The following is a 27,668-nucleotide window of genomic DNA, read 5'->3' on the forward strand; positions in this document are numbered from 1 at the left end:
CAATTTTTGGGAAATGAAATAGCATCTAAATGGAAGTAAATCAATAAAGATTTTATATACCTTGCTACTCCATTCACTTAGCATCTAAATGAAGCATATGCACGGCAGAGTTGCTGAGACCACTGCCAACAAAAGCAGTGACAGCACTTTGCCAAAGTGTATAGAAGACTGGTCAGCAGCCAAAAGAATGTAATTTATCCCAATACCAAAAAAAAGTGATACAAAACACTGTTCCAACCACTGAACCATAGCCTTGATACCTCATGTGAGTAAAATTTTCTTGACTTCAACTGCCAACAAGAAACTGCCTGATTTCGGAAGCAACATTTTGGAAAGAAAGAGGAACACGTGATCATATTGCCAATCTATGTTGGATGATGGAAAATGCACAGGAATACCAAAAAGCACTCTACATGTGCTTTATTGACTATGCAAACACCTTTAATTATGTTGACCATAAGCTCTGGAACTGCCTCAAACAACTGAGAACGTCACACCACACCCAGCTCATTCAATCATTGTACTCTGATCAGGTAGCCATTGTAAGAACAGATGGAGACACAAAATGGCTTGGAATTGAAAAAGGCACACAATAAGGTTGTATCCTGTCACCTACTGTATACTATTCAACTTGCACACAGAAATAGTTATGAGAAATGCACATTTAGAGGAATCTACCATTGGGGTTAAAATCAGTGGTTGGAGTATCAACCTCTGATATGCAGATGATACATTAAAGGTAAAGGTTTCCCTCGCACATATGTGCTAGTCGTTGCCGACTCTAGGGGGCGCTGCTCACCTCCGTTTCAAAGCCAAAGAGCCAGCGCTGTCCGAAGACGTCTCCATGGTCATGTGGCCGGCATGACTCAACACCAAAGGCGCACGGAATGCCGTTACCTTCCCACCAAAGGTGGGCCCTATTTTTTCTACTTGCATTTTTACGTGCTTTCGAAACTGCTAGGTTGACAGAAGCTGGGACAAGTAACAGGAGCTCACCCTGTTACACGGCAGCTCTAGGGATTCGAACCGCTGAGCTGCCGACCTTTCGATCGACAAGCTCAACGTCCTAGCCCCTGAGCCACCGTGTCCCCTTGATGATACATTACCCGTGGAAAACAAGGATCTGGAGTGGTTAATCGTGAGAGAGTAAAAGATAAACAGTGAGAACACACAGGCCAGGTATAATGCATTTTTTTCTTTAGGTGTTTTTATTACAATATCAAGTTTCCCTACCCAATGAAACTATTTTAGATGCATACAAAATATTGATTACCCTTATGAATTGGAGAACAATGGAAAGGGACTGTGCTCCTTTGTGTATGAGTGACATGTTTTATTGTTTTTATTGATTTTATTATGAGCCTCCTAAGATTGTTCTATTTAAAACAGGTGGCTGTATGAGTTTAATAAATAAATAAATTTTAAATTAAGCAGAAATAAAATTATAATTGGTATTTTTTAATTTGCAATTTACTCATATACTCATATTGTGGCAAAAAAAAAATGTACTTGGTTTAAGAAAAGCTGCACAAAACATTTTTTTCCATACGAAGCTATCAGAAGTTAGAGGGAACATTACTAAGTGTCATCTTCCGGACACACAAATGCTCCTTAAATCTCAGCTCTTCCATTTTAATTCTGTAGATAAATGCAAAGTTCCCTTTGTTTGTCGATAGACATGTTCTTCATATTTGGCCTTTTGAGGGTGGTTGGCTTCTCTGCATATTTTTCTAAACAGAGTTTTCATTTGTATTAAAAGTTATGCTGTAGAAAGCCTTTACTGACAAGTTGTAAGACCTACAGTTTCATCTAAAGAATACAATAAATAAACCATAAACAAAATCGCTGTCTCTTCCTGGTTATGACTAACTCCAAAAATTAGAAAAAAATCAGGATGTCAGGCCTGCCACTGTCTCCAGAACTGTCTTCAAGAGTGAGACAAATGCCTGTAGGGCTTCTAGCTTGTTTTCAGTCTGCTTCACTAACATCTGCATCTCTGCACTTCCTATTTCCAGCTGCAGCTCAGTTAGGAAAAAGCAACCTGTGTCATCCTGTGCCCCTAGGTAGATTTTCCATGACTGTGAACCAGGCTTGCTCATTGCAATAGTCTGAATATGGACCATCTGCAGGGCAGCCTGCAAAGTCTCTGGCTGCACGGATTCCTGCCAAGGAATGGCTTGCTGGCAGCCAACAGTGAAGTTTAGCCATGTCCTCTCAAACTGCTCTGCAGTCAGACATAGATTAGATATTAAGGTAAGGCTACTGGAACTGGCATTAGTAACAGGGTCGTCCTCCTCCTTTTCCAACATCAGCGGCACTGAAAAAGAAAGAAAGGCCATAATATTTACTTATTATTTCTTACATACATTTGTGTACCATCAAATCATCTGACTCACAGAGGTTTGCAGCAATAAAATCTATTAAAACATAACACTAAACTCATCTTTCCAATCCTCTGTATAAAATGCATCGTACATTAAAATCAAAATCAAGATTCAAATTTTAATCATAAAAGCTACCCAGATCCACCATTAAGTTTCCAGAGATGATCTGAATAAACTAATGTTGACAACTTTGCAAATACCCAGTTTCTCAGGAGGTCGGTTATTCCATACTGTTAGGGCCATGAATGAAACATATCATAAGAACATAAGCAGTGTCTCCTGGATTGTGATCCTTGCCCCATCTAATCTGACAAGATGTTCTCGCAGTGGCCAACCAACTGCATAAGGAAGACCATTAGTCTCCAGTAGGTGTTTATATTCTTTCTCTGGGTCCACATTCTTGTTTCTTATGTAAGAAGGGGGGGGGGTCTTAATTATATCTACAGGTAGGTCTTGACTTCCAACCACAATGCAGACTGAAATTGCGGTCCTAAATCAAGCGGGACCCAATTTTACGACAATTTTTACAATGGTCATTAAGTAAAGAACATGGTTGTTAAGCAAATCCTGCTTCTCTAATGTATGTTATTTGGTAGAAATCTGTAAAAATGGTTGTAAAGCTTGTTCATATGACTGCAAGATGCTGCAATCAGTTGTAAATGCAAGCTGGTTGCCAAGCACTTGAATTGTGATCATGTGACTGTGAGGATATGATGGTACGCTGAATCCCTAAATATGTAAAGGTGTCAAGTCCAAGAAGGACTGTAATTACCACAACAGCCATAGCTGAGTAAAGGCTCCACTGGCCATGGGCTTGACCTGCTGCTCTAATGCAGGAGAACCCTGATTCAAGGACCTCCAGAGGAAATGCAATTTTGCACAAAATCCACCATAAACTGACATCAAGCTAGATTGTTTGCATAAGAACACTAGGTCTCTCTTGCTGGGAGTCTGAGTCTATTTTGTCAAATCTAGTCCTTCACAACTTCCAGAAACTGAAAAAGGACCTCTTATTGCACCTCTTGAGGTGACAATATAGAGCTGAACAACATTAGCATATGATGATGTCTCACCTCAAACTAAAAGATGAATCAGTTTCATATAGTTAAATAACATGGAAGAGAGAGAGCCAAGTTCTGTGGAACTACGCAGTGGAGAAATTACTATTAACAGTTTAAGCTATTAATAGTAATACTATATGCTGTTATTAGTATAAACATGAACATTAGAATAAAAAACTTAATATCACCTACGAAGCAAAAAATAACTTGTCAATCAGATGTCCCAAAGGTGCTTTTTTCAAGAGGCTGATTAGAGCCGAAGAAGCTTTTTGGATGAGAAGCAAAACATCTTCAAAGAAAAACCAGAAAGTCCAGTCGCCTGTTGAAAAAAACACCTTTGGGACAACCGTGACTGGGATTGACTGAGAATCTCCATAAACTAATATCTAAAAGTAATTTTTTTCAGTGAATACTCTGGCTATCCTTATTAGGATAAGTGAGCACAGGAAGAATAGGAAAGTAACTAAAATCTATGTGTGTCTCTTACAGGGGTGAAATCCAGCAGGTTCTGGAGAACTGGTAGTGGAAATTTTGAGCAGTTCAGAGAATCAGTAGCTGAAATTTTGAGTAGTTCAGAGAACCGGCAAATACCACATCTGGCTGGCCCCAGAGTGAGGTGGGAATGGAAGTTTTGCCATTTCCTTCTCCTGGAGTGGAGTGGGAATGGAGATTTTGCAATATTCTTCCCCTGTCATGCCCACCAAGCCACACCACACCCACCAAGCCACGCCCACAGAACCGTTAGTTAAAAAAATTTGGATTTCACCACTGGTCTCTTACCTTTGGCTTCTCTTTTGGAATCACCTGTGCTGGAGTCTGCACAGTGGAGATCAACTACTCGACTAGCTGTCATAGCTGCCCATTGATCTTTGCCATAGATGGGCACCAAGGAATTAAAGTCATGGACCCATTCGTTAATGGAACTTTCTGTCTGCTCTTCTAAAAGATGGAGAGAACGATCTGATGTCGGACTGCACAGAATTCCTTTTGTTTCTTCCACACCAGCTTGTAATAGGCGATAGTAAAATAATGCACGGTCCCGAACTGCCATGTCTTTTTCCTCCTCTGGATCACAGACACAAACATTTGGCGGTAACAACAAAAATAAGCAATTACTTCACTTGGTTTTTAGTGATGCAGTTCCAAGAGGTCTCTCCCAATCCTTCCCTTTCTTTTAGAACCTGTTAAGATATCTGACACTAGTAGTAGAGACAGAATAGAAAAATACTTATGACAAAATAGTTTGAAATTTGGTTAGAAAATCTTATCTATCATCCATCCACCTATTTATCTATCTATCTATCTATCTATCTATCTATCTATCTATCTATCTATCTATCTATCTATCTATTTGTTTGTTTTCTATCTATCTATCTCTTTGCATATGCTTTTCAACAGTAACTATAACTGTTGTCTTTCATCTAATTCACGATACAGCAACCACCATAGAACTTACCAATGCAATAATAAAGTAATCGACCCAGGGTATCCTGACATTCAGCGGGACGTGCTATGAAGAGCCGGGCCACAGCCGTCAGTAGTTCCAGCTTGACAACTGAGAATGGTTCTGATTTTACATTCTCCACAAAATCTTCTAATATATAAGGGGCATTGGGAATTCTTTCTCCATGTACACCCAGAAGCCAGATTAATGCTTGCTTTCCCTAAAAAATGAAACCATTAAAACATTTGGCATTCAGTACTGTTGAGAACACTTCACATACAAAGCCTCCATGTTAAGGATATTACAGGTAGTCCTTAACTTACAACAGTTTGTTTAGTGACCGTTCAAAGTTACACCACATTGAAAAAAATGACTTATGACCGTTTTTCAGTTACAATTTTTGAAACAGCCCTATGATCATGCTTGGCAACTGGTTCATATTTATAACATCAGAGTTGCTGTGTCCCAAGGTCATGTGATCACCTTTTGCAACCTTCTGACAAGCAAAGTCAATGGGGAAGCGAGATTCACTTAACAACCAGGTTACTAACTTATCAACTGCAGTAATTCACTTAACAACTGGTAAGAAAAGTTGTAAAATGGGGCAAAACTCAGTTAACAAATGTCTTACTTAACAACAAATTTTGGGCTCAGTTGTGGTTGTACTTCGAGGACTATCTGTATTTGAACAAACAGGAACAGAAAACATGTTGAAATAAATTCTGAGGCTGCTGTACCATGTGCTGCTTTATAATTAAAATCTTAGAATCGGCACAAATTTAATTTGGAAAAGCAATATTATAAAACACTACTTGTACTTTGCATTTGAGTTAAAACTCTTAAGAATTTTAGTACTCATAATCTTGAAATTTTCAAGGATTAGGACATAGAATAACAGGAGTAAAAGGCACCTTGTAGGTCTTCTATCCAATCCCCTGCTTGAACAGGAGACTCCATACATTTTGGACAAAAGGTTGTCCAATTTCTTCTTGAAAACCTCCAGTGTTGGAGCACCCACAACTTCTGGAGGCAAGTTGTTCCACTGATTAATTGTTCCCATTGTTAGGAAATTTGTCCTAAATTCTGGGTTGGATCTCTTTAATAATCTTCCACCTATTATGGCTTTATTTCATTTTGTCAGATTGTGCCAATACTAGCAAAGATTTTTGTTAAAGCCGTATTCCATAATATCCAATGCTACTAATTTTACATTTCCGTGATTAAAAATTGGCAAGATAACAAATTATTTAACATTTTTGCTTTTGGGAGGCAAGATTAAAATAGAATAAGGGATAGAAAAATAAAATTTTTATGCAGAGATATCTTCAGACCCTCCTAAACTAAATGATTTTATGATTGTTTACACTAACAACTCACTTATATACAATAAAAGTATGCTTTTTTTTTTTATTTCAGCCTCAATTTTAGATTTCATCAACAGAATAGATGAGAGGCCAATACAATTATAAAATGCATTATATTACAGCTGGAGGCTGCTATATCAGAAATTAGGGTTTCATACAGAACTCTAGATTACAAGATGCATTTTTTGGTTCTGGAATTGGACTCAAGGATTTTGAGTCATCTGTATTACAAAAAGCATTCTCTGTTTACCTCACTGTCCTGGATGATTTCTTCGCAGCCAGACAAAGGCTGGGCCACACACTCTATACACTGTGGACATAACCATACTAGATCTCGGAACACTTGTACTACAGCTGTAGGGAAATAGATAATATATTGATAGTATAACACTTTTTGGTCAAAATGATAACATTTTAACACCATCAAAACCCGAGTGGGGTAAGCTTCAGATTAAGGAATAGTTAAAATAGAATTTGCAGCTAATAAAATTAAACTGAAATAAAATCCTAGCAAAATGTATTTTCACTATTTACCTAAAATACAATAAAATGCTAGACCTGCCTCGGAAGGAAAACCCGTGATTAGGGTGCTGCCACTAAAAAGGCTATGTCTGATTCCCTGACCATCACTGAAGGCAAAATAGTGATTGAGGAGATGGCACAGCTAATGGAGAGGATCGTGCACAATTAAAAAGGTCTCCCAATATTCTAAGTTATGTGAAGTTCTGTGGAGAATTATAAGTGATAGCAATATCCTGAATTGCTTTCAGAGTTGAAATGGAAGCCCATGGTATTTTAAAACAGGTAGCATAGGGAAAAAAATGGCAGGTTACATCTTTGCAGCACCACTAGTTAAGAATACCTTTCTAGGCAGCCTCATAGAAAATAAACAGCAGGAACCTAACCTGGATGGGACTAAGCCAGTGGTGGGTTTCTGCCGGCTCGCCCTGGTTCAGGCGAACCGGTAGTGGTGGCACCAGGAGACTCCACCCACCCGCCCAGACACCATCACGGACATTCTGTGCATGCGCAGAAGGTTCTGTGCATGTGCAGAAGCACCGCGCACAAGCGAAGCAAGCATGTGCACATACATGCTCACAGTTCCAAAACGGTAGAGAAGGTAATTGGAACCCACTACTGGACTAAGGCATATGATCTGGGGCCAGATCTGCTCTCTCCAAAAATAGACAGCTAGATATGTAAAACACTCTTAGCACTGAGCAATCACTTGGTCATTCAGGAACCATGACAAATTGAGGAGACTGCTGAAGATGCAAATTCTTCTAGAATAGATTGCTTTTCCCATTCGGAAAGTCTATTTTTACTGAGCAACATTTCTATCTTCTATTGATTAAGTTTCTCTTACCAATTCAGAGTTGTCGGGGGGAGGGGGGGAAACAGAGTCAAAGTGAGTGAAGTTACTTTAAAAAATCTTGAAAGCACCAGTGATTTGAAAGTGAATACCTGGTTTATTAGCTTCCCACATGATTTGGGGCAGTGTCTCAAGTAAGGAAATGAAAGATTTATGTCATTTAAACGTAGCAATAACTATGGGACTGTGCTTTTCAGATTTAAAGACAAAAAAAAGATGATTTGGAATAACTATAAGTATTCTTGCCACACCTGTTGAAGTTCTTTAATTAAGAAAGTTCTACACCCACTGGAAAGGACCTTGTTACAACTTGTCCTCATTGCAAATTATTTATTTTCTGTGTGATCCAGGAAAATAGGCAGTTTCTTTAAGTAGGCACCAAGTGGTACCACGTATTTGCTCCTACCTCACTTGGAAGTCACCTTTGGATTTCTTCTAAATTTAGAAGAAACTATGTCGCGTCTGATCAAATAGGCTAAATCTTGCAATGGTGCAAATCAAATATGACCCAGAAAATCCGGAATAATACCTGATGTTATATGTTCTTGTTTCAGCTCAAGGAGTTCTGTTAGAATCCTCACACATTGTTCTGAGTAGGTTCTTGCAATCTTTCCTAAAAAATAACAACAATAACAAAACAACAACAAAATATCACACATATGACCCAAAGTTCTCAAGATTGCTTAATAACTCCTTAACCTGGAAAAGTGATCCAGAAACACACAGATATTTCTAATAGTAGTTCTCAGTACAGAAATGCAAACTTATGCAAAATAAGACAAAATGGAACAGTCTGGAGAACAATAATTCTATAGATGAGACAAGTCTAGACAGCCTATTGGATCACTTAAGGAAAAAAACATGAATAATTTTCATAAGTTAAGCAATAATACAGCAGATTGATAAATCAACGAACACATTCAGTATAACTGAATGAAATGAACTTGTGAGACATTAGATTTAATGCCCTTTAGTTTTTACAATTCAATGCAGCACTATGCATTCCTCCTCTTGCTTCCTCCTCCACAACAATCCTGTGAGCTGGATTGAGCTAGTTTCCCTGCCTATCAGAAGACTAGAACTATGGTTTCTCAGTTTCTAGTCCAGGACCTTAATCACATCAAACTACAATGTTAGGCAATAAGGCAAACATCTAACAATATTAGGTGATAAGGCAAACAACATGAAACTTGATATACATTTTGTGAATACAGTAATAGCTCTCTTAAGATTTCTTACATTTTGGAGTCATTTGATATGAAATAAAGACTAAAGCTGCTAAGCTGTTAAAATTTTCAGACTATAAGACACACTTCCCCTCCTTCTCCCCCCAAAAAGGTGGGTGGAAATGTCTGTGCGTCTTATAGAACGAATACAGGCCTGTTTTTGGCCTCCCAAACTCTCCGCACATCCCGTTTTTGCCCTCCCCGGTGTCCAGGACTCTGCAGGTCTCCATGGGTCCCATTTTCAGCCTCCCCACAGGACACAAAATGGGACACAAGGAAGCAAAAAACTATGTTTTTTCTTGTTTTTCTCTTAACACCTATAAGACACATCTTAAACCTAGGTGTGTCTTATAATCTGGTGCGTCTTATAGTCCGAAAAATATGTTACTTTTGAGCAAACATACTTTCTTGGTTATTATGAGTGTAGTTACATGTTTTGAAAAATATCTCAGCTGGCAGGGATCATAGCAAACATATTCAAAAGTCTGGCCTAACTTTGAATTGCTTCATTTTCTAGTTTGACTATACTTTGCTTCTGTCTTTGAAGCATGTTTTTTGTTCTAGAGAAGATTGTCCTATCCACACCTATAAAGACAGTCATATTCTTTTCTATCCCAAAAAAATACTAGCAAATGCAGAATTTGCAATATAATTGCAGGGGAGGGAAGTGTGGTGTTACATTTGTTTACATAGACATTACAGCTTTGGTGTACATTTATTTCCCTGCTGGAGGTCTTGCATTAGCATCCTACCAGTCCACTTACCTAGAGCAAATATTGCTGCCTGGGCAAGCTCTGCTGACACATCAGTGCAATAGTCTCTCAGTTCCTCCAATATATGCTGAACATTTTCATCATTCACCAACTTGCACAGCACTTCCATTTTCTGGCACTTGATATAATGTGGTTCCGAGTAAGAACAGAAGAACTTCTTATATTGGCTACTGAAATGGCCAGGAAGGCTGTCTATTATCTGGCGCACATGACACAAAGCAGTGAAACAGAGTTCTCTACTCCCAGATGTGCATGCTGTTAGGAGTGGACCTTTAACTCTTACAAGCACATCTGCCTGGACATGTGGGAAGTCTCTAGCCAGCACCAAGAAGAGTTTTGTGGCAGCCATCACTACACTGGAACTGCTGTTTTTAAGGTATCCATCGAGTAAATTCAGGATATCAAAAAGCTCTTCTTCACAGCGAGGTTTGTATCGCAGCAGAAAAGTCAGCACTTCACTCTGCCCCCATTGATCTAGATCTGGCATCCTGCAAAGAGGAAAAAACAGACATAAATGGTGATGCAGTGAAACTATAGCTTCGCTCTCCCAATCTGCAGGCCACTTTTTCCATTATTTCATCAGTATTAAACTTAAATATATGAATCAGCAACATGAAATGGAGGGATGTGAACAAATACTACTAAACTATATGCTTTAAGTAATTTTTTACTTAGCCCTCAACCTACAGATATTTCAAAATTTTAAAGAATAATACATATATACATTTGAATGACAGATCATCTCCCTTAAGCATAAAAGCTGGCAGAATGACTTTGGACCAGATAGTCTCCTTCAATCCAACCCACTACACAGGCTTGTTATTGTGGGGAAGATAGGAGGCAGGAACATGGGATGCATTAACGTACTCAAATAGATACATAGATTTTTGTCATCTATTTGATCGTGTCCAATGGATATAAATTAAAAAATGGGATAAAATGTATTAATAACAATAATATCATATCTGCTATATATGTCCCTATAAATCAGATGAGCAATCATATCAGTGGTGGGATTGTTTTTTTCTACTACCAGTTCTGTGGGTGTGGCTTGGTGGGCATGGCAGGGAAGGTTACTGCAAAATCCCCATTTCCTCCCGATCAGCTGGGACTCGGGAGGCAGAGAATAGATGGAGGTTGGGCCAGTCAGAGGTGATATTTACTGGTTCTCCAGAACTGGTCAAAACCTGCTGAATACCACCTCTTAAATCATATATTATCTATAAGTATTGGGTTTATAAGCTGACCGATTATTTTATTTATACTGTATATAATCGCAAAGGGTCTTTTATATTAATATTCAAATGCTTTAAAGCCAGAACTAAGAAACAATTCTGCAGAACAAGTAATTATGTCAGCTGCCACCATGTAAAAATGAAAGATCTTGGAAGCTGTTACATCACATTATCTGAAGCTCTTTTTAAAAGTGGAGTCCAGTTAGGCACTTCCTGCTGAGAGAAGTTGCCTTCTTGTCAGTAGGTTATTTCTGTTCAAGCAGCTGTCTACTATTTAGCTGCTCTGTCAATCTCTTGAACTAAGACTTCACGATTCTGGTATTCTCCCACAAAAGTATTTTTGATTAATTCATGGTGTATTTTAATTAAATGTTTTTATTTTTTTAAATTATTGTTAGCTGCAATGATTGCCTTTTTGGCAGAAAGGCAGATTATAAATGCAATAAATTAATACAGAAAATATTAGCATTAATTTGACAAGCATATGGTTTTCACAATTCAAAACACAAAGGACAGTGGAGAACGATACCTCTAGTTTACTCAAGAATTTTGGAGGGGAATGTACCTATTAAGAAGATGGTGGGCAATGGGTTTGTTGATTACAACTCCTCCTTCATGTGCCAGAATTTCCTCAAGAGCCCTCAGACAATTTACCACCACGATAGGATCCTGATCCCGAAGCAAACTATATAACTCATTAACTAGTGCACCATCTGCAGAAAGCACAACAGAAAGGATGTCAGAAATACTTCTCCTTTCATCTGCAATAAAATGCTGCTTTTAACAGGATATATACAAGCATAAACAATTATTATTTAATGAAAACAATCTGAATGTTCCTCATTCTGTTGTAGGTTAAAAGAGCCGGGTCTTCATCCAGGCCTTTGGTGAGGAAGAATGAGACCCCTCACTTCAGTGAGTGCCTTCTTTTATCTTTCTTTTATTGAGTTTATTGTAGTTTATGTGATTGTTTAGGGAACCCAGAATTTCAGGCAAGTTTATAAATAACAAATATGAGATTGCTGAGAAGAATTTCTAGCAAATAATTATGGGGCAAGGCAGGGGTGAAATGTAAAATTTGTTCCTACCGGTTCTGTGAGCATGGCTTGTGGGGTGGGTAATGTGACTGGGTGGACGTGGCCAACTTTTTTTTTTTTACTTTTAAAAGCATTTTTTAAAATGTAAAATTTAAAAAATTGCTTTTAAAAGCCTGTGATGATCAGGCAACTCAGCTGGGATCGCCAGAGGAAAAAAAGCTTTTAAAGGATCCCAGCTGAGTTGCCTGATCGCCAGAACCTTTTAACCTTTTAAAAGCAATTTTTTTACAACCTCTTCAGCCGAAGAGCTTGTAGAAAACATGCTTTTCTGGCAATCACGCAATTCAGCTAGGATCGCCAAAGGAGCCTTTTAAAAGCTTTTAGCTTTAGCTTCGGTTGAAGAGGTTGTAGGAAAAAATGCTTGTAAAGGGTTCTCACGATCCCAGCTGAGCTGGGCGATCATCAGAGCCTTTTTTTTTTTACTTTTAAAAGCATTTTTTCGGCCAAAGAAAAAATGCTTTTAAAAGTTAAAAAAAAAACCTCTGATGATCGCATGGCTCAGCTGGGGAGCCGGGGCGGGGGGCAGGGTTTTTTGCTACCGGTTCTCTGAATCACCCACAGCCATTGCTACCGGATCAGATGATCCGGTCCGAACCGGGAGCACTTCACCCCTGGGGCAAGGAAGGAAGAATTGCATCCAGCAAAATGTGTGTTCTGTGAAGGGGAGATCACCACACCCTACACACAAAGTAGAACTGTTACAACATTCATGACTTTCTCTTTATAGCATCAAAACTATATGCCACACATTTATTCTAATATGAAAGGAGAGGTGGGATTGAAAACAGAATGGAAAAATATGTTTATTTACCCACTTCACAGTCTCCTTGGAGTTTCTGCATCTTTGCACATCCAAGAACAGCTACTCTCCTCACATAAGAAGCTTTGTCTCGTAGACCATTCAGGATTGGCTGCTGAATATATTCTTGTATGCCAGGCATCCTAGGAACATTGTAGGCTATAAATCTATAAATTCTCATAAAACACATATAAAACACTAAATTGATGCCCTCAATACTTCCAATAAAATATTATTAAATAGCTGCACTAGGCTCCAAAGGTCTGATAGCAAAAGAACAGTCTACTGTTCTATAATTCAAGGGAAATTCAGTCTTGGCCAGCAAAACAGAAAGCTCTTCAAATGTGTCCCAGAACTAGGAGGGAAGTGCTATTTGTAGTGATGTCTTACTGATAAAGAGTTAGATTCAAGAAAAAAGAACTGAAAGCTCATAGTTCAGGTCATGAGTTTTTGAACAATAACCCCTGTATTTGAGTGTATTACACAATATACCCTTCTCTCATACGTGATGACTGTGAAGGTCAGAGTAAGCAGTACATTTTCTTACCTCAGACTGCACATGCTGCGCAGGGCCAGACCTCTAACCATAGGGTTGGGGTCTGAACAGTCTTTGCACAGAGTATTGATAGCTAAAAGAGCTAGATCAGGCTTCAAGGGAGCGTATGTACACATATACAAGTACACTAGTTTCTTCTGAACAATGTCTATGGTAGCACTAGCTTTAACCATCTCCATAAAAACACTGGACACATCTACACCTTGGGTCATATGCCTGCAAGAAAAAGATAAGAAAAATGTCGATACAGCAACTGAGATTTCATATTACCGTATATACTCGAGTATAAGCCGATCCGAATATAAGCCGAGGCACCTAATTTTACCACAAAAACTGGGAAAAACTATTGACTCGAGTATAAGCCGAGGGTGGGAAATGAGGCAGCTACTGGTCAATGTAAAAAATAAAGATAGAGCCAAGTAAAATAACATGAATATTTATTTGAACGAAAAACAATAAAAGTGCAAAAGGGGGAAGGAGGATTCCCAGCTTTAGAAAATTTAGAACTACGCCGCCTTTGGTATGACCTGAGCATAGCTCATAAAATTATCTGCTACAATGTACTTCCTATCAATGACTACTTCAGCTTCAACCACAACAATACGAGAACACAATAGATTCAAACTTAAAGTGAACCTCTCCAATCTAGATTGCAGAAAATGTGACTTCAGTAACAGAGTTGTTAATGCCTGGAATGTGCTACCTGACTCTGTGGTCTCTTCCCAAAATCCCCAAAGCCTTAACCAAAGACTATCTAGTATTGACCTCACCCCATTCCTAAGAGGTCTGTAAGGCGTGCATAAGAGCACCAGCGTGCCTACCGTCCCTGTCCTAATGTTCCCTTTAGTTGTATTCCTTTTATGTATTCAATTCATGCTTATATTTATATAATTATTTAATATGTATTTGACAAAATAAAATGAATGAATGAATGAATGAATAGAATAGAATAGAATAGAATTTTTATTGGCTAAGTGTGATTGGACACACAAGGAATGAATGAATGAATGAATGAGTGAGTGAGTTACTTCAACAACATTGTCTCACAGAAATTGACAATACAACTGCAAGCATGAAAATGAGTCCTCCTTTAGCTTCCAAGGGACCAGGGTGCCTCTGAAGGTCAGTGCTCTAAGCACTAAGAACCCAGCACAAATCTAAGCCTGTATGCACACCAATAGTGAAAATACCCTGCACAGTGTCTCTTGGCAGAGAAGGTTAAATTTCATAGGCGTTGGGGTGGCTTTTTTTTTTTGGCAGGGCAATAAGGGTCTCTAATATCATTAAACCCAAGTGTGAGGAAAAAGACAGCAGCTAAAATGTTAAGGCCAGTTGTGTGACCTTCTCCAATACAGTTGGCCTGGCTGTTTGCCAAAACTTAAAACACCCTCCCATCCCCCCTCCCTGCTAAAGCTTCTTTCTTAAAACAATTGTGGTCTTTGCCTTTCATTGTGCCAATCGACTTTAGAAGTCTGTGTGTGTGTGTGTGTGTGTGTGTGTGAGAGAGAGAGAGAGAGAGAGAGAGAGGGAGGGAGGGAGGGAGTGCAAAAGGGGGAAGGAGGATTCCCAGCTCTAAACAAAGGGAAATCCCGGAATGCCAGCGCAAAAGGCGGTGCTCACGTTCCTCCTCCCTTGCTCAAAAGCCCCAACATGATATTGGAATTGGATGCCATTATATACCTGCTGAGGGGATAATTTGAATAACTTGAAAGATATAAAAGCTCTAAACATATTTGTTTAAAAATCTAAAATCTATACTTAAAATAAAATGAATATAAAGTAATAAAGTTCTTTAAAGTTGTAATTCACTTTGCTGCTGAAAAAGAAAAGAAGCTTAACACCTTAAATGGTATTTATTAACTGAAATATCATCAAATCAAATATATAATGAGGTATATTATAATGACCTTTGTTTTCAGAAAGAAGCATGATGGAAGTTTTTCAATAAAGGGAAATATAGAAAAACTTTAGTGTCATGCTCATATATCATCTTTACAGATGTTGTTAACACTATACTATGGCAGCATATGATGGTACAATGTTTCAATCAATTTCAGGATGAAAAACTCATCAATGAGGAGGAGGAGTATAATTTATTAACCTTGTATGATATCAGTTTCTCAAGGACTCTAGAAGGACCCGAGGAAGAAATCTCTGCCCCCTCCCCACTTTCCCTTTCCAACCCAGCCTTCCAAGGGGACCTTTGAGGGAGAAATCTCTGCCCCCTTCCCACTTTCCCTTTCCAAGGCAGCCTTCCAAGAGGACCTCTCGAAAAGAGCGAGCTTTCTCCTGGCCGTTTACCACCACCACACCCTCCACGCCGGCCATGGCACGAGCTCAGATTGCCGGCTGGGGATGATGGGCGCTGCAGTGCGATCTCGGGAGAGACTAGGAGGAAGAAAGAATGACTGTTTCCCACACCCTAGGATTGGGAAAACATTGACCCCCTTAGTTGCGGGAGAAGGGTTGCGCTTCAAAGCGGTCGCCTCCATCCATCAATCCATCCTTCCTTCCTTACTTCCATCCATCCATCCATCCTTTTTTTTCCCAGCGAGCGGTGCGTGTGTGTGACATGCAAGCAAGGCGTCTCACAGGCGTGTGTGTGTGTTTGTGGTGGGGTCTCGTCCCAGCCACCCACCCACTCGCTCCCTTTCCCTCTTCGGGCGTGGGCTGTTCCCGTTCGCCCTGGCCTCCGTCCTCCGATCTCCTGCGCTGGGAGGCGGCGGCGAGCCAGCGGCAACCGGGCACCGCGGACTTTGGCAAGGAGGAAGGTGGGAGGAAGCGGAGCTGCCGGCTGTGGGGGTTGAGGCGTGCAAGAGGAGTGGCGTGGAAAGGCCTTTTTGTGTGTGTGTGCGTGTGTGCGCCTGTGTGCCCTAGGGAGGAAGCGGAGCTGCCGGCTGTGTGGGGGTTGAGGCGTGCAAGAGGCGCGCCTCCTCCTCTTCCTCCACGCTCGCTCCTCTTGCACGCCTCAACCCCACCATCCCCCACCCTCTCCGCGCGTGAAGGTCACCTCCTCCCTCTTCCAGGCGGCGGCGGCGGCGGCGGCTCCGGCCCCGAGCGGAGCGCCACAGCCGGCAGCTCCGCTTCCCTCCCACTGGTCCCAGTCCAGCGAGCGGTGGCGACATGCGGCGCGCTCCGCTTTCACCGTTCGGCTGGATTGGTTGGCTTAACAGGTCGCGCGGCGGGCGGGGAGCCGCCAGCCTTCTCGGCTGAGGAGGAGGTTTCCCGAGCGGTGGCGTCGGCCGAGAAGGCTGGCGGCTCCCGCCCGCCGGCGGACCAGCGGTCCCAATCAGCGAGCGGTGGCGGGCGGCGCTCGGCATGTCGCTTTCACCGTTCGGCTGGACTGGGACCGGTGGGAGGGAAGCGGAGCTGCCGGCTGTGGCGCTCCGCTCGGAGCCGGGGCCGCCCCCGCCGCCCCCGCCTGGAAGAGGGAGGGGGTGGCCTTCCGCGGAGAGGTGGGGATGGTGGGGTTGAGGCGTGCAAGAGGAGCGGCGTGGAGGAAGAGGAGGAGGCGCGCCTCCTCCTCTTGCACGCCTCAACCCCCACAGCCGGCAGCTCGCTTCCCTCCCTAGGGCACACAGGCGCGCACACACACACAAAAAGGCCTTTCCACGCTCACTCCTCTTGCACGCCCCTCAACCCCCCCACACAGCCGGCAGCTCCGCTTCCCTCCCTAGGGCACACAGGCGCGCACACACACGCACACACACAAAAAGGCCTTTCCACGCTCGCTCCTCTTGCACGCCCCTCAACCCCCCCACACAGCCGGCAGCTCCGCTTCCCTCCCTAGGGCACACAGGCGCGCACACACACGCACACACACAAAAAGGCCTTTCCACGCTCGCTCCTCTTGCACGCCCCTCAACCCCCCCACAGCCGGCAGCTCCGCTTCCCCCCCTAGGGCACACAGGCGCGCACACACACGCACACACAAAAAGGCCTTTCCACGCTCACTCCTCTTGCACGCCCCTCAACCCCCCCACAGCCGGCAGCTCCGCTTCCCTCCCACCTTCCTCCTTGCCAAAGTCCGCGGTGCCCGAAGCCGTTCGCTGGCTCGCTCGCTCGCTCCCAGCGCAGGGGATCGGAGGGCGGGGGGCAGGGGGGACGGGGACACTGCACCACCAGGGCTTCCCCGCGCCAATGCACAGCCCGCCAAGTTTGCGCCGTCCGCCCACCAGACACGGGAATGGGGGCCGGCCTGGGGGCGACAAATCCCGCGAGACCTCGGCGGGCCCGCTCCCCGTCCCTCCCATGGGAGTCCGTTCGGTACCCCCTCCTGTGCGGGTTCCGAGCGTGAACTCGAGTATAAGCCGAGGGGACGTTTTTCAACACAAAAAACGTGCTGAAAAACTCGGCTTATACTCGAGTATATACGGTAATCTTCCTGAAAACCCAAAATATTGTATAACTTGTAATTATTATAGTCAATGCATAAATCATAACAAGTTGTCACCCAGAACCTACGCTAATACATTCTAAATTTTATTTGTATTCTACCTCAGTGCAGTAGGTTAACTGCAAAGAGAGTCAAATTAAGTCCTGCACCACAAAACCTAAATTCTTCACCTGGAGTATTTTATGCTTACTTTTGTCTACATATTACATTCTTGATATATTTTATTTCACTGTGATCCTACACTTTCCAAAGTATCAGAAAAGATAAATCAAGGAATATGAAATAGAAATGTGTCAATTTATATAAGTTATTAACTCTAGCTATTCAACACCAGATCAAATAAGAAAATTTCAACGGTTCTCTTAGAAAGCATTTATTACCTGCAGTTTTGATAGAAGAATGTAAGAAGAGAATTCACATAATAATACGATATTTACCTAATACTTTTTATACTTTGAAATAAAGTGACAAAAATTAATAAAATTTGAAAAACAAGAAGGAAAATTAAATAGGATTTTCAATTAATGAGAGGATGTTTCAATGCCTTGGATATTTCTTTACCTGTTTAAAGGTAGCAGAAAGTTTTTTTAAAGTAACATTTGAAAAAATGAAAATTATATATGAATTTTCATCGAAAGATTATAAAATTAAATTATTTAACAATTTAACAGACTTGGAAGGGACCTTGTAGGTCATCTAGTCCAACCCCCCATCCAAGCAGAAGACCCTACACCATTTCTGACAAATGGCAGTCCAATCTCTTCTTGAAAGCCTCCAGTGATGAAGCTCCCACAACTTCCAAAGGCAAGCGGTTCCATTGGTTGATTGTTCTCACTGTCAGAAAATTTCTCTTTATTTTTAGATTGAATCTCTTCTTGATCAGTTTCCATCCATTATTCCTTGTCTGGCCTTCAGATACCTTGGAAAATAGCTTGACCCCAATTTTATTTATAATTGGCTAAGATCCACAGCACTAGGACTTTGCACGCTAATGTTTTGCACTCTTGAAAACTAAGTTAACCTATTGAGGAGTACCAGAATTTTCTCAAAAGGATTGCAAAATGTAATTCAAAAAATATTATAACCAAAGGTTATTCTTGTCAATGGTTTTCTTATATACAATTAACAGAAAGGTTTAAAGTGGATAAAATACGTAATGGTTTGAACAAAGTAAAACTGAGTTTAAAATAGAATTATGTACTAATTATAAACATATTATTGCTAAAATGTATAAACATTATATATTGGCATTATTTATTAGTTTTAAACTTTCTTGATAGTTAATTTTGTTATAATATTATATAAACAACTATTTAAAACAATTTTTGCATATATCAATTAAAAAACTTCCAGCATTTCAGAAGACCAATTATAATTGACAAAATACAAGAAAACTATAGCATAACACAAGTATCTCAGCACAGACCTGATCACTCGTTGGATAACATTCCTATAGCGAAGATGATCAGTTTGCACATGAGGGTTGGACAGGGCTCTCTTCAACTCCTTCACTGTATCCTCTGAACCAAGGTATGGCATTGTTGAGATTCTAAACCCTTTGGCAGGCAGTATTAATTGTTGAAGAACCTAGGATACAGTCACAAAGGGTTGATACAGTCATAGAAAGAAAACTGAGCATATCATTTGTATTCCATTCTGCCCCTTTTGATCTCTTGTCTTATCTTTTATCTTTTCTTACAACAGATATTTTTATTAATTTGTATCCTGCCTTTATTATGTTTACAAATAACTCATGGTGGTAAACATATCCAACACACTTTCCTCCTCCTATTTCCCCCACAAAAACAACAACCCTATGAGGTTGATTGGGCTGAGAGTGACTGGCCCAAAGTCACCCAACTGGGTGACTTATACATTTCATGGCTAAGGTGGAACTTTAACTCACAACCTTCTGCTTTCTGGTCTGACGCCTTAACCATTAGACCAGACATCTTCAACCTTGGCAACTTTAAGACTTGTGGACTTCAACTCCCAGAATTCCTCAGCCAGCAATGCAAATAAAATACAATAAATATAAGAGCTATAATAGAAAGGCAAGCAAACAATAAGACAAGAATACCAGCATGTTACAGATAACTAATTACACTTGGTTTATCGAAGAGTAGCTCTATTAGACTTCAGTGTACTGTAAAAACAATAAAATATATAAACAAAATCAAACTAACAAATTATCATTTTTTGGCGAATCACTTTTCATCAGATGAATAGTTCCGAGAAAGAGGTATTAAATCCATAGGTAGGTGATACTTCACAGTTCTCAATTTACAACCATTTGTTTACTGACTGTTCAAAGTTACAGCACCACTGAAAAATGTGATTTACAACTGGTTCTTGCACTTAGGACTCTAGCAGCATCCCCAGTCACATGAACAAAATGTGGGCCCTTGACAACATGTACTGTAAGCTGTTAAATTCTGGGAACATTTCATGACACAAGATACTGCTAGGTAGGTACAAAGTTATGAAGGAAGGTATGAAGGTAGGTAGGTAGGTAAGAAGGAAGGAAGGAAGGAAGGAAGGAAGGAAGGAAGGAAGGAAGGAAGGAAGGAAGGAAGGAAGGAAGGAAGGAAGGAAAGGTAAAACATTAAACTTATCTGCCACAACAAAAATGAGGGTTGTATAATGAACACAGTCATTGTATACCATTGTTGGTATGAAACTACATTTAGTCTTAAGCATAGAAAACAGCTACTTTCCTTGCTCTGAAAACACAAATCTTCTGGAGCTCAATTTATATTATTTATTTGATGATGATGCCCACCAATGCTTTGGTCTGACAGAGAGCAAAAACCAAAGCATTACAACCTCTATAGTCAGGCAACTAGAGAATAAATGGAGTGAATGCACTCCAAAGTCCAATTTTGCAATTTACCTCCGTTTTCAAAGGGAATCAAGTTCTCGGAAATACAGAGCTCTAAGTGGAGGAAGACAACACTCATGAAAATCTTTTAAAAGCTGTAATGGAATTTTTCGTTCCTCAATTTAAATGACAACCTGCAATAAAATACAGGACGATTCATTTGTTTGACAGTCACATAAAAGTTTACATTATCTTCATCGTAAAACATTTCCGGGGCTTTTTAGCTTAATATTCCGGTGCAGTAAAGGAAGAGGGAGGATCAGAAAGCAGAAGAAACCTCAGATATGCTGTAGGGTCCTAATACTCAATAGTAGCATGAAGTATCATTATATGAATTATTACTGATCTACAGCGGAGTACACGGTAAGGTTAGCCCGGACAACCGTAGCCTTTTTTTTTTTACCGCTCCTCCCCCCTGTCAGAGAAGACATCCGCTCCCTTTTCTTCGCAATGCAAAAGAATCCTGATTTACTCCCATGGCAAACACTACGCAGGCTTTGTTGCTACCTTTTGCTTGAGAAAGTAAAGGTTGCTGTTGCCTAGTCACAGTTCCGCAAAAATCCTGGATTTTTCTACTTTTTTCTTATTTTCTGTCTCTTTAACAGTCTTCTCGGCGGGGGGAAAAGAGGCTTCAAGGTATCCTGGAAGTTCCGTCTTCTTACCATGGAATTAGAGATCCATCTCAATTTTTGCACGCCTATTGGCCGAGTAGCTTTAAAATGTATGGACTTCAGCTGAGGAATTCTGGGAGTTGAAGTCCACACATCTTAAAGCTATCAAGAAACACCGGCCGAGGGCTCACGACGGGAACCGTCACATTATGACTATACTGCGCATGAGCTTCCCGGCAGGTCGATAATGGCCATGCGCTTAGCGTCTTGGTTTTGCTCTCAATGTCTCCAAAGAGTGCCGCGCATGCTCATTTGTCCCGATGTCTTATGGGCGAGCGGGATGTTTGGATTCTTCCATTCTTTGGCGGGAAAAGCTAGTAGTTCGTGTGAAATACATTTGAAAAGTGACAGGACAGAAAGAGTTCTCTCATTCCTCTGATTGGGACGCCCCCTGAGTAGACATTTTTGCATCTGGGAAAAGGAGAACCATCCATTTCTGCTGCCTTCTCTTTCCTGTGCTGCAAGTCTACGAGAGATCACGGTAAGCTTCCACCCTGCTCTCTGCGAAATGTTTTCGGGAAGGGAAGGGGGTGGATAGAGCTCCCGAACAAACTTTTCTTTACGATTGACAAGCTCAACGTCTTAGCCACTGAGCCACCGCGATCCTTCATTGCTACATTACCTTAAGCTAAATAAAGACAAATTCCTTGTGTGTCCAATCACACTTGGCCAATAAAAAATTCTATTCTATTCTATTCTATTCTAAAGTTTTTACTGCCAGGGGATATCATTTTGGATATCAGTATTCCCGCATATTCCCTTTTTCAAAAGTTTGAAATTTTACTGATGCATGAGTTCATCTTAACTTTTCTCTTTTTTAAATATTCAAATTTATTTATTGTTTTTATAGGATCTGGAGTGATGAATGGGACTCTGATTGCAGGCACACCGATTGCGGTAGATTTTTGGAATATCAGGAAAGCTAGGCAGGCTCGCTTGTTCTTTCTTTCTCATATGCACAGTGACCACACTGTGGGGCTTTCCAGCACCTGGAACCAACCTATTTATTGTTCGCCTATTACAGGTCAAATTCTACATCTCAGGCTGAAGGTACTTAAGTACGTGTAATTGTTCTAATGTTTGTCTTAGCTTTTGTTCTCTTGGTGTTGCTGAAATACACATTCTGACAAACCTTTCTAGTGTACATAATGCTGGAAAATGTAGTTCAGCATCATTAATTTTCTTATCTTTTTGACAAAAGTCTCACATTGATTCTACTATGTTTTTGTTTGGATTCTAGGTAGCTAAGCAATGGATCTGTCCTTTGGAAGTGGGAGATAGCCATGTGGTGGCTTTAGATGATATTGGCAGAGAGACCATGACAGTGACCTTGATAGATGCTAATCATTGCCCTGGATCTGTCATGTTCCTTTTTGAAGGGTACTTTGGTGTCATCCTCTACACAGGTATGAACTTCCTTGTTTTTGAGAAAGAGGTGAAGTACTTTTTAGATTGCAACTATGATTGTTCTTCCAATAGAAGAAAATATATGTTGCCGAGTTTTGAACTATGAAGTCCTTGTTGTGCTCAAGCATGGTTGTTTGCTTGTACAGCAGCTTGCCCCTACTAGTGTCGGTGGAGCTGTGGTTTTTTCCTTGATAGTTCCAAGGATGCTACATGATTTCCCCTTGTAATATAAATTTGTCTGAATCATGACAATCATGTGTTCTCAGCTGCTTTTTTTGTTTTTTGCTCTTTGATGCTCCCTGTAAAACCAAGCTAAAAGTATGGCCTCTGATTTCTCTAACAGCAGAAGGATACTGTATAATGTCTGAGGTTCAGGCCTGGATCTAGAAGAAATTTTAAACCCACTTTGTATCAATACACATTCAGTAGTTAACTGTAAACTAGTAAAGTATTTTACTAGTAATTTTTCAAGACTCAATGAAATATGAATTTCACATTGAAAAACACTTTAGAAGATTTACAACATTGCTTCCTTCTAGAGCAGGTCTGTCAAACTTGCGTCGTCACAGTGGTATCATGTGACGTATAAGGACTTTTCCCTCCTTCGCTAAACAGGGCAGGGGCAGAGCCAGCACGTGACGCATCCAGCCTATGGGCCGCGAGTTTGACACCCATGTTCTAGAGTAATAAGATATTTATTCTTAATTAATTAAGCTTTTGCTTCCTAGGAACATTTTCCCCTGACATTCCCATTATATCTGTGTCTTACCAGGTGATTTTCGTTACACTCCTAACATGCAGCAAGATCCAGTTCTAAGAAACTCAAAGCTTATCAATTTCCTCTATCTGGATAATACTAACTGTCGTCCTGAAATTATCTTACCATCACAGGAACAGGCCATTGAGCAAATTAAAAAGTTGATCAGGGACCATCCTGATCATCAAGTGAAGATTGGTAAGATTATTTAATTTTTCAGACCTAATTGAATGGAAGAAATTCATGGAGCTTGTTCATGGAGAATCTTTATGTTTTAAGTGTGAAAATTGAGCTCATCTATGTGGAAGATGGTTGAACTCCATTATATATATAATGTGTGTGTGTGTGTGTGTGTGTGTGTGTGTGTGTATATATATGTAGGTCTTTGGTTGTTTGGGTTTTCTCCCGCGTAAAATTGGAAGTGTCTTGGTGATGTTTCGACAAAGTCTCATTCGTCATCTTCAGGCTGGTGTTTTCTGCTTCGTGCTTCTAGGAGCAATGTGTGATCGCAGCTGTTTCTTCCTTTTAACTGCTAGTGGGGGTTTGAATTGATTGGTTGGGAGCTTGGCCGTGTTCTGACCAACAATCAGAATACACTTCCACCCAATCAGAACACCTAAAAATCGAACTACACACTCACTAACATACTAACATCCAATGGATTCCAAAGAAATAAGATTACCAATCTAATCCAAAAAGAAACCCCCACTAAAATCCAAGACAGAGAACAAGAAAACGGCACAGCCCTCCTCCCATATATAAAAGGCACCACAGACAGAATCAGCAAGATCCTCCACAAACACAACATCAAGACAGCATTCTGCACAAACCGAAAAATATCCACCATCCTAAGAAACCCCAAAGACAAAATTGAGTTAGAAAATCAAGGAGTATATGAAATCCCATGCACCGCCTGCCCCACCACATACATCGGACAAACCAACAGAAGAATAAGTGCACGCATTGAAGAACACAAGAACTCAGTCAAAAAAGAGGAACCAACTTCTTCCCTGGTCCAACACCTTAAAGCCACAGGACATGATATTGACTTTAAAAAGACCAGAACTATCGCCAAAACTGAACACTTTAACAACAGAATAATCAGAGAAGCCATCGAGATAGAAAAATGCCCACACAGCATGAATAAACGAGATGATACCTCCCGCTTACCAGCCATTTGGAAACCCGTCCTTATTTACAAACGAGTCCCTAATACGAGGAATGACACCAGACCCACACTCACAAGAGCTACACAGGATGTCACCACCACACATCCATCCAGAAAGCAGACTCAAACCCACACTGATGATGAAGCACGACCAAGGACCAGAAGCCAGACCGCAGCTGCAACATTAGCCATTTCAAATCCCTCCAATCCATACATGCAGCAGACTGACACCCACCATGAAGATGGAGCATGACCACGAACACGAAGCCAAACAACAGCAATGCAGCTCACCAGCTCAAATTCCCTTGCAACTCAGACTAATCTGAGCACAACCAAGCCCCCACCCAAACAGGACACACCCCCAGCCAATCAGAGCACAAAAAACCCCCATCCAATCAGAGCACAGCCAAGCTCCCAACCAATCAGTTCAAACCCTCACTAGCAGTTAAAAGGAAGAAACAGCTGCGATCACACATTGCTCCTAGAAGCACGAAGCCGAAGCCTGAAGATGACGAATGAGACTTCGTCAAAACGTCGCCAAGACACTTCCAATTTTACGCGGAAGAAAACCAAAGATATGTATGTATGTATGTATGTATGTATGTATGTATATGTATATTTATCGGGTGAAATGCTCCTGGTTCAGACCAGATTGTCCGATCCGGTAGCGATGGTGGCAGGTGGTTTGGAGAACCGGTAGGAAAAATCACTCTCCCCACCCACCCCCCATGGCCAGCTGAGCCGCGCGATCATCAGAGGTTTTTTTTTTTTACTTTTATGAGCATTTTTTCTTGGACTGAAAAATGCTTTTAAAAGTAAAAAAAGGCCTCTGATGGTCGTGCGGTTCAGCTGGGATCATTAGAGGCTTTTAAAAGCATTTTTTTACAACTTCTTTGGCCAAAGAGGTTGTAGAAAAATGCTTTTAAAAGTTCCGGTAGCAACAAATTTTACATTTCACCACTGATATATATGTAAGTTTGTATATGTGTGTGTGTGTATACACACGCATACATACACATACACACAGTGGAAAAACACAGTTGCATAAGGTTGCATGATGATTCATTAGACACTGGAACAAAAACCCACCAAGGGAAGGTGTAATGTTTCAGGTTTTTGAAGTCTTCCACTGCTAAGCCACAATTATTTAAATAGTTAAATACATTCCATTCTGAAGATTGAATTACTGTAAGTATTAGGCCACCTGGCTTTTGAAATGCTAACAGGTGTTTATCATCTTTTAGGTACATATAGCTTGGGAAAGGAGTCACTTTTGGTGGAACTAGCCCAAGAATTTCATACATGGATTGTGGTGAGTCCCCAGAAGTTGGAGCTTATGCAGCTTTTGGAGATTGAGGATGTTTTCACTTCTGAAGAAGGAGCTGGATGGATTCATGCTGTGGATTTTTCAGAAATCTGCAAAGAAACGATGACCAACTGGAATCGGAATCATCCAACCATAGCTATTCTCCCTACCAGCAGACCAGTGAAAATCAGACACCCTAATATGCATGTTGTTCCTTATTCTGACCACTCATCTTTCCAAGAACTATTAGAATTTGTAGCTTGGCTAAAGCCCTGCTCCATTATTCCTGTAGTGAAGAATGAGGCATGTCAAGTATATTTTAAACAATACTTGAGCTCTGAAAACTATTCACTTCTGGAATCTAAAGTTCCAGAATCAGTTAAACAAGTCAGGCAAAACAAAAAGAAAGAAAAGCCGATAAAACTACTCAAATTGTCAGCTTCTCACCATGCTCCAAGGGGAGTTTGCTTTGACTCTCCTGAAAAATGTACTGGACAGAACGAATATTACCCTGAATCAGAAATTTCTGAGCAGTGCTGCCCAGAATCCACAAACGGAACTGTGCCTTATTCTAGACAAGAACAGTGTGCTCAGTTTCCACAGTGTGAAGAGAAACAGGAAGAAACAATACTAGAACCATCAAACCTTGAGAATGACAGAGTACTTCCTGTGGTAGAGTCAGAGAACATGTTTTCCACCAAACATCAGCTGAAAGACAATGCTGACAGTGAATTTAACACATGTCACATCGTTGGAACATCAGGATGCCCATGCATTTTCTCCAATGACAGAAAGGATACAATCTCCAGACTAGAAAGAATTCCTTCTTCCTGTGGGAACAGTGACTGTCTTGCTCAACCAATCTTGGACAATGATGTCTTCTCAACAGCATCACAGACTGATCAAATTCACAGAGTGGCCAGTCAACAGATTTTAAAAGACCTTTGTCAGGAATATGATTTATCTCCCTTAAATATCTCAAAGCGAAAGTCCATAGAAAACTTTGATTTGCAAGTAGAAAACTACTTAAAAAGAGGAAGAGTATCAATAGGCATAGAGTAATATAAATTTGTATTCTGGACAAGAACTTACAGGAAAAAGCAAAATGTCTGATCAAGTGCCAAAAGGGGGTAGCTACGGAATAATAATTTGATTTTCAAGTGAGGCATATCTGCGTCCTTCCCTCACCTGCTCCAGTTACTCATTAAAATAGATCCTGTCTGATCCACTTTGATAAAGAGTGAATCTTCAGTATTAACAGCTACTCTCTATTCACTTTTTAGCGAATACTAAACTGCACTTTAGACTTGACAATTGCAATTTCATCCCAATAATAGCATTGGAAATAGGAACCCTCTGTCCCCTTAAACACATTCAATTCTCAAGGTCTTTGAGTGTCTTTTTTGTCCCAAATTCAGTTAGAAAATGGTAATTTCAAGACTTTTAAATAAGCAAAGATCTCTAAGCATGGAAGTATAAGCAAAAGTGTGGAAATATAAGCAAAAGACCACTCTCATCCATGGAATGCTGAAAAAAAACCCGAGATCCCCAAATTAAGCCATTGATTGTGATCCATGAATCACTATTGTTTTTCCCACACACAACACTGGAAGTCAGAAGGTGAACTCCAGCCTGCTTTCCTTATATTGCCTACTGTATCTTACAGCACCAATATAAGGTTAGAAATAACACCAAAGGTAATGAGATGAAAAACTAGGGTTTTTTAGGCCAAAGAAGCTGATATGAAATGAGAAAGTAGATAAAAGCCATG

The 27,668-nt window shown here is 40.7% G+C and overlaps 2 protein-coding genes across 7 annotated transcripts; one reads left to right on the top strand and one right to left on the bottom strand.

Annotated features, from left to right (window-relative positions):
* Positions 1 to 723: 723 nt before the first annotated feature.
* On the bottom strand, positions 724 to 21,383 carry AP4B1 (adaptor related protein complex 4 subunit beta 1). 5 transcript variants are annotated; one of them, XM_058177326.1, is made up of 12 exons: positions 21,096 to 21,254; positions 20,601 to 20,722; positions 19,134 to 19,294; positions 13,303 to 13,527; positions 12,768 to 12,898; positions 11,425 to 11,572; positions 9,616 to 10,112; positions 8,155 to 8,238; positions 6,504 to 6,607; positions 4,902 to 5,109; positions 4,226 to 4,510; positions 724 to 2,317 (listed from the first exon to the last, which is right to left on the bottom strand). In XM_058177326.1, the coding sequence occupies exons 3-12, from the start codon at positions 19,244 to 19,246 to the stop codon at positions 1,890 to 1,892; spliced, it is 2,223 nt and encodes a 740-aa protein (XP_058033309.1). In that variant the 5' UTR covers positions 19,247 to 19,294; positions 20,601 to 20,722; positions 21,096 to 21,254; the 3' UTR covers positions 724 to 1,889. The 5 variants fall into 5 exon arrangements, with proteins under 5 accessions (XP_058033309.1, XP_058033311.1, XP_058033310.1 ...); XM_058177328.1 differs by having other exon boundaries at positions 19,134 to 20,722; positions 21,251 to 21,383; XM_058177327.1 differs by having other exon boundaries at positions 19,134 to 20,722.
* A 120-nt stretch (positions 21,384 to 21,503) lies between these two features.
* DCLRE1B (DNA cross-link repair 1B) lies at positions 21,504 to 27,121 on the top strand. 2 transcript variants are annotated; one of them, XM_058177330.1, is made up of 5 exons: positions 21,504 to 21,740; positions 22,110 to 22,309; positions 22,500 to 22,665; positions 23,439 to 23,621; positions 25,836 to 27,121. In XM_058177330.1, the coding sequence occupies exons 2-5, from the start codon at positions 22,121 to 22,123 to the stop codon at positions 26,957 to 26,959; spliced, it is 1,662 nt and encodes a 553-aa protein (XP_058033313.1). In that variant the 5' UTR covers positions 21,504 to 21,740; positions 22,110 to 22,120; the 3' UTR covers positions 26,960 to 27,121. The 2 variants fall into 2 exon arrangements, with proteins under 2 accessions (XP_058033313.1, XP_058033314.1); XM_058177331.1 differs by lacking the exon at positions 21,504 to 21,740 and having other exon boundaries at positions 22,182 to 22,317.
* Positions 27,122 to 27,668: the final 547 nt, after the last annotated feature.

Source organism: Ahaetulla prasina, chromosome 3, assembly GCF_028640845.1.
Source record: "Ahaetulla prasina isolate Xishuangbanna chromosome 3, ASM2864084v1, whole genome shotgun sequence".
NCBI classification, from domain to species: domain Eukaryota; kingdom Metazoa; phylum Chordata; class Lepidosauria; order Squamata; family Colubridae; genus Ahaetulla; species Ahaetulla prasina.

What these genes read in the sequence shown, in the direction of transcription:
- AP4B1 (XM_058177328.1), bottom strand. Translation starts at nt 19,246, where the DNA reads ATGCCATACCTTGGTTCAGAGGATACAGTGAAGGAGTTGAAGAGAGCC. An exon ending in CCAAGGAGACTGTGAAGTGG is followed by an intron (nt 11,573 to 12,767) that starts GTAAATAAACAT and finishes TGCTTTCTGCAG; the next exon opens with ATGGTGCACTAGTTAATGAG. An exon ending in GCCCACCATCTTCTTAATAG is followed by an intron (nt 10,113 to 11,424) that starts GTACATTCCCCT and finishes TCCTCTTTGCAG; the next exon opens with GATGCCAGATCTAGATCAAT.
- DCLRE1B (XM_058177330.1), top strand. Translation starts at nt 22,121, where the DNA reads ATGAATGGGACTCTGATTGCAGGCACACCGATTGCGGTAGATTTTTGG. An exon ending in TTCTACATCTCAGGCTGAAG is followed by an intron (nt 22,310 to 22,499) that starts GTACTTAAGTAC and finishes TTTGGATTCTAG; the next exon opens with GTAGCTAAGCAATGGATCTG. An exon ending in TGATCATCAAGTGAAGATTG is followed by an intron (nt 23,622 to 25,835) that starts GTAAGATTATTT and finishes ATCATCTTTTAG; the next exon opens with GTACATATAGCTTGGGAAAG.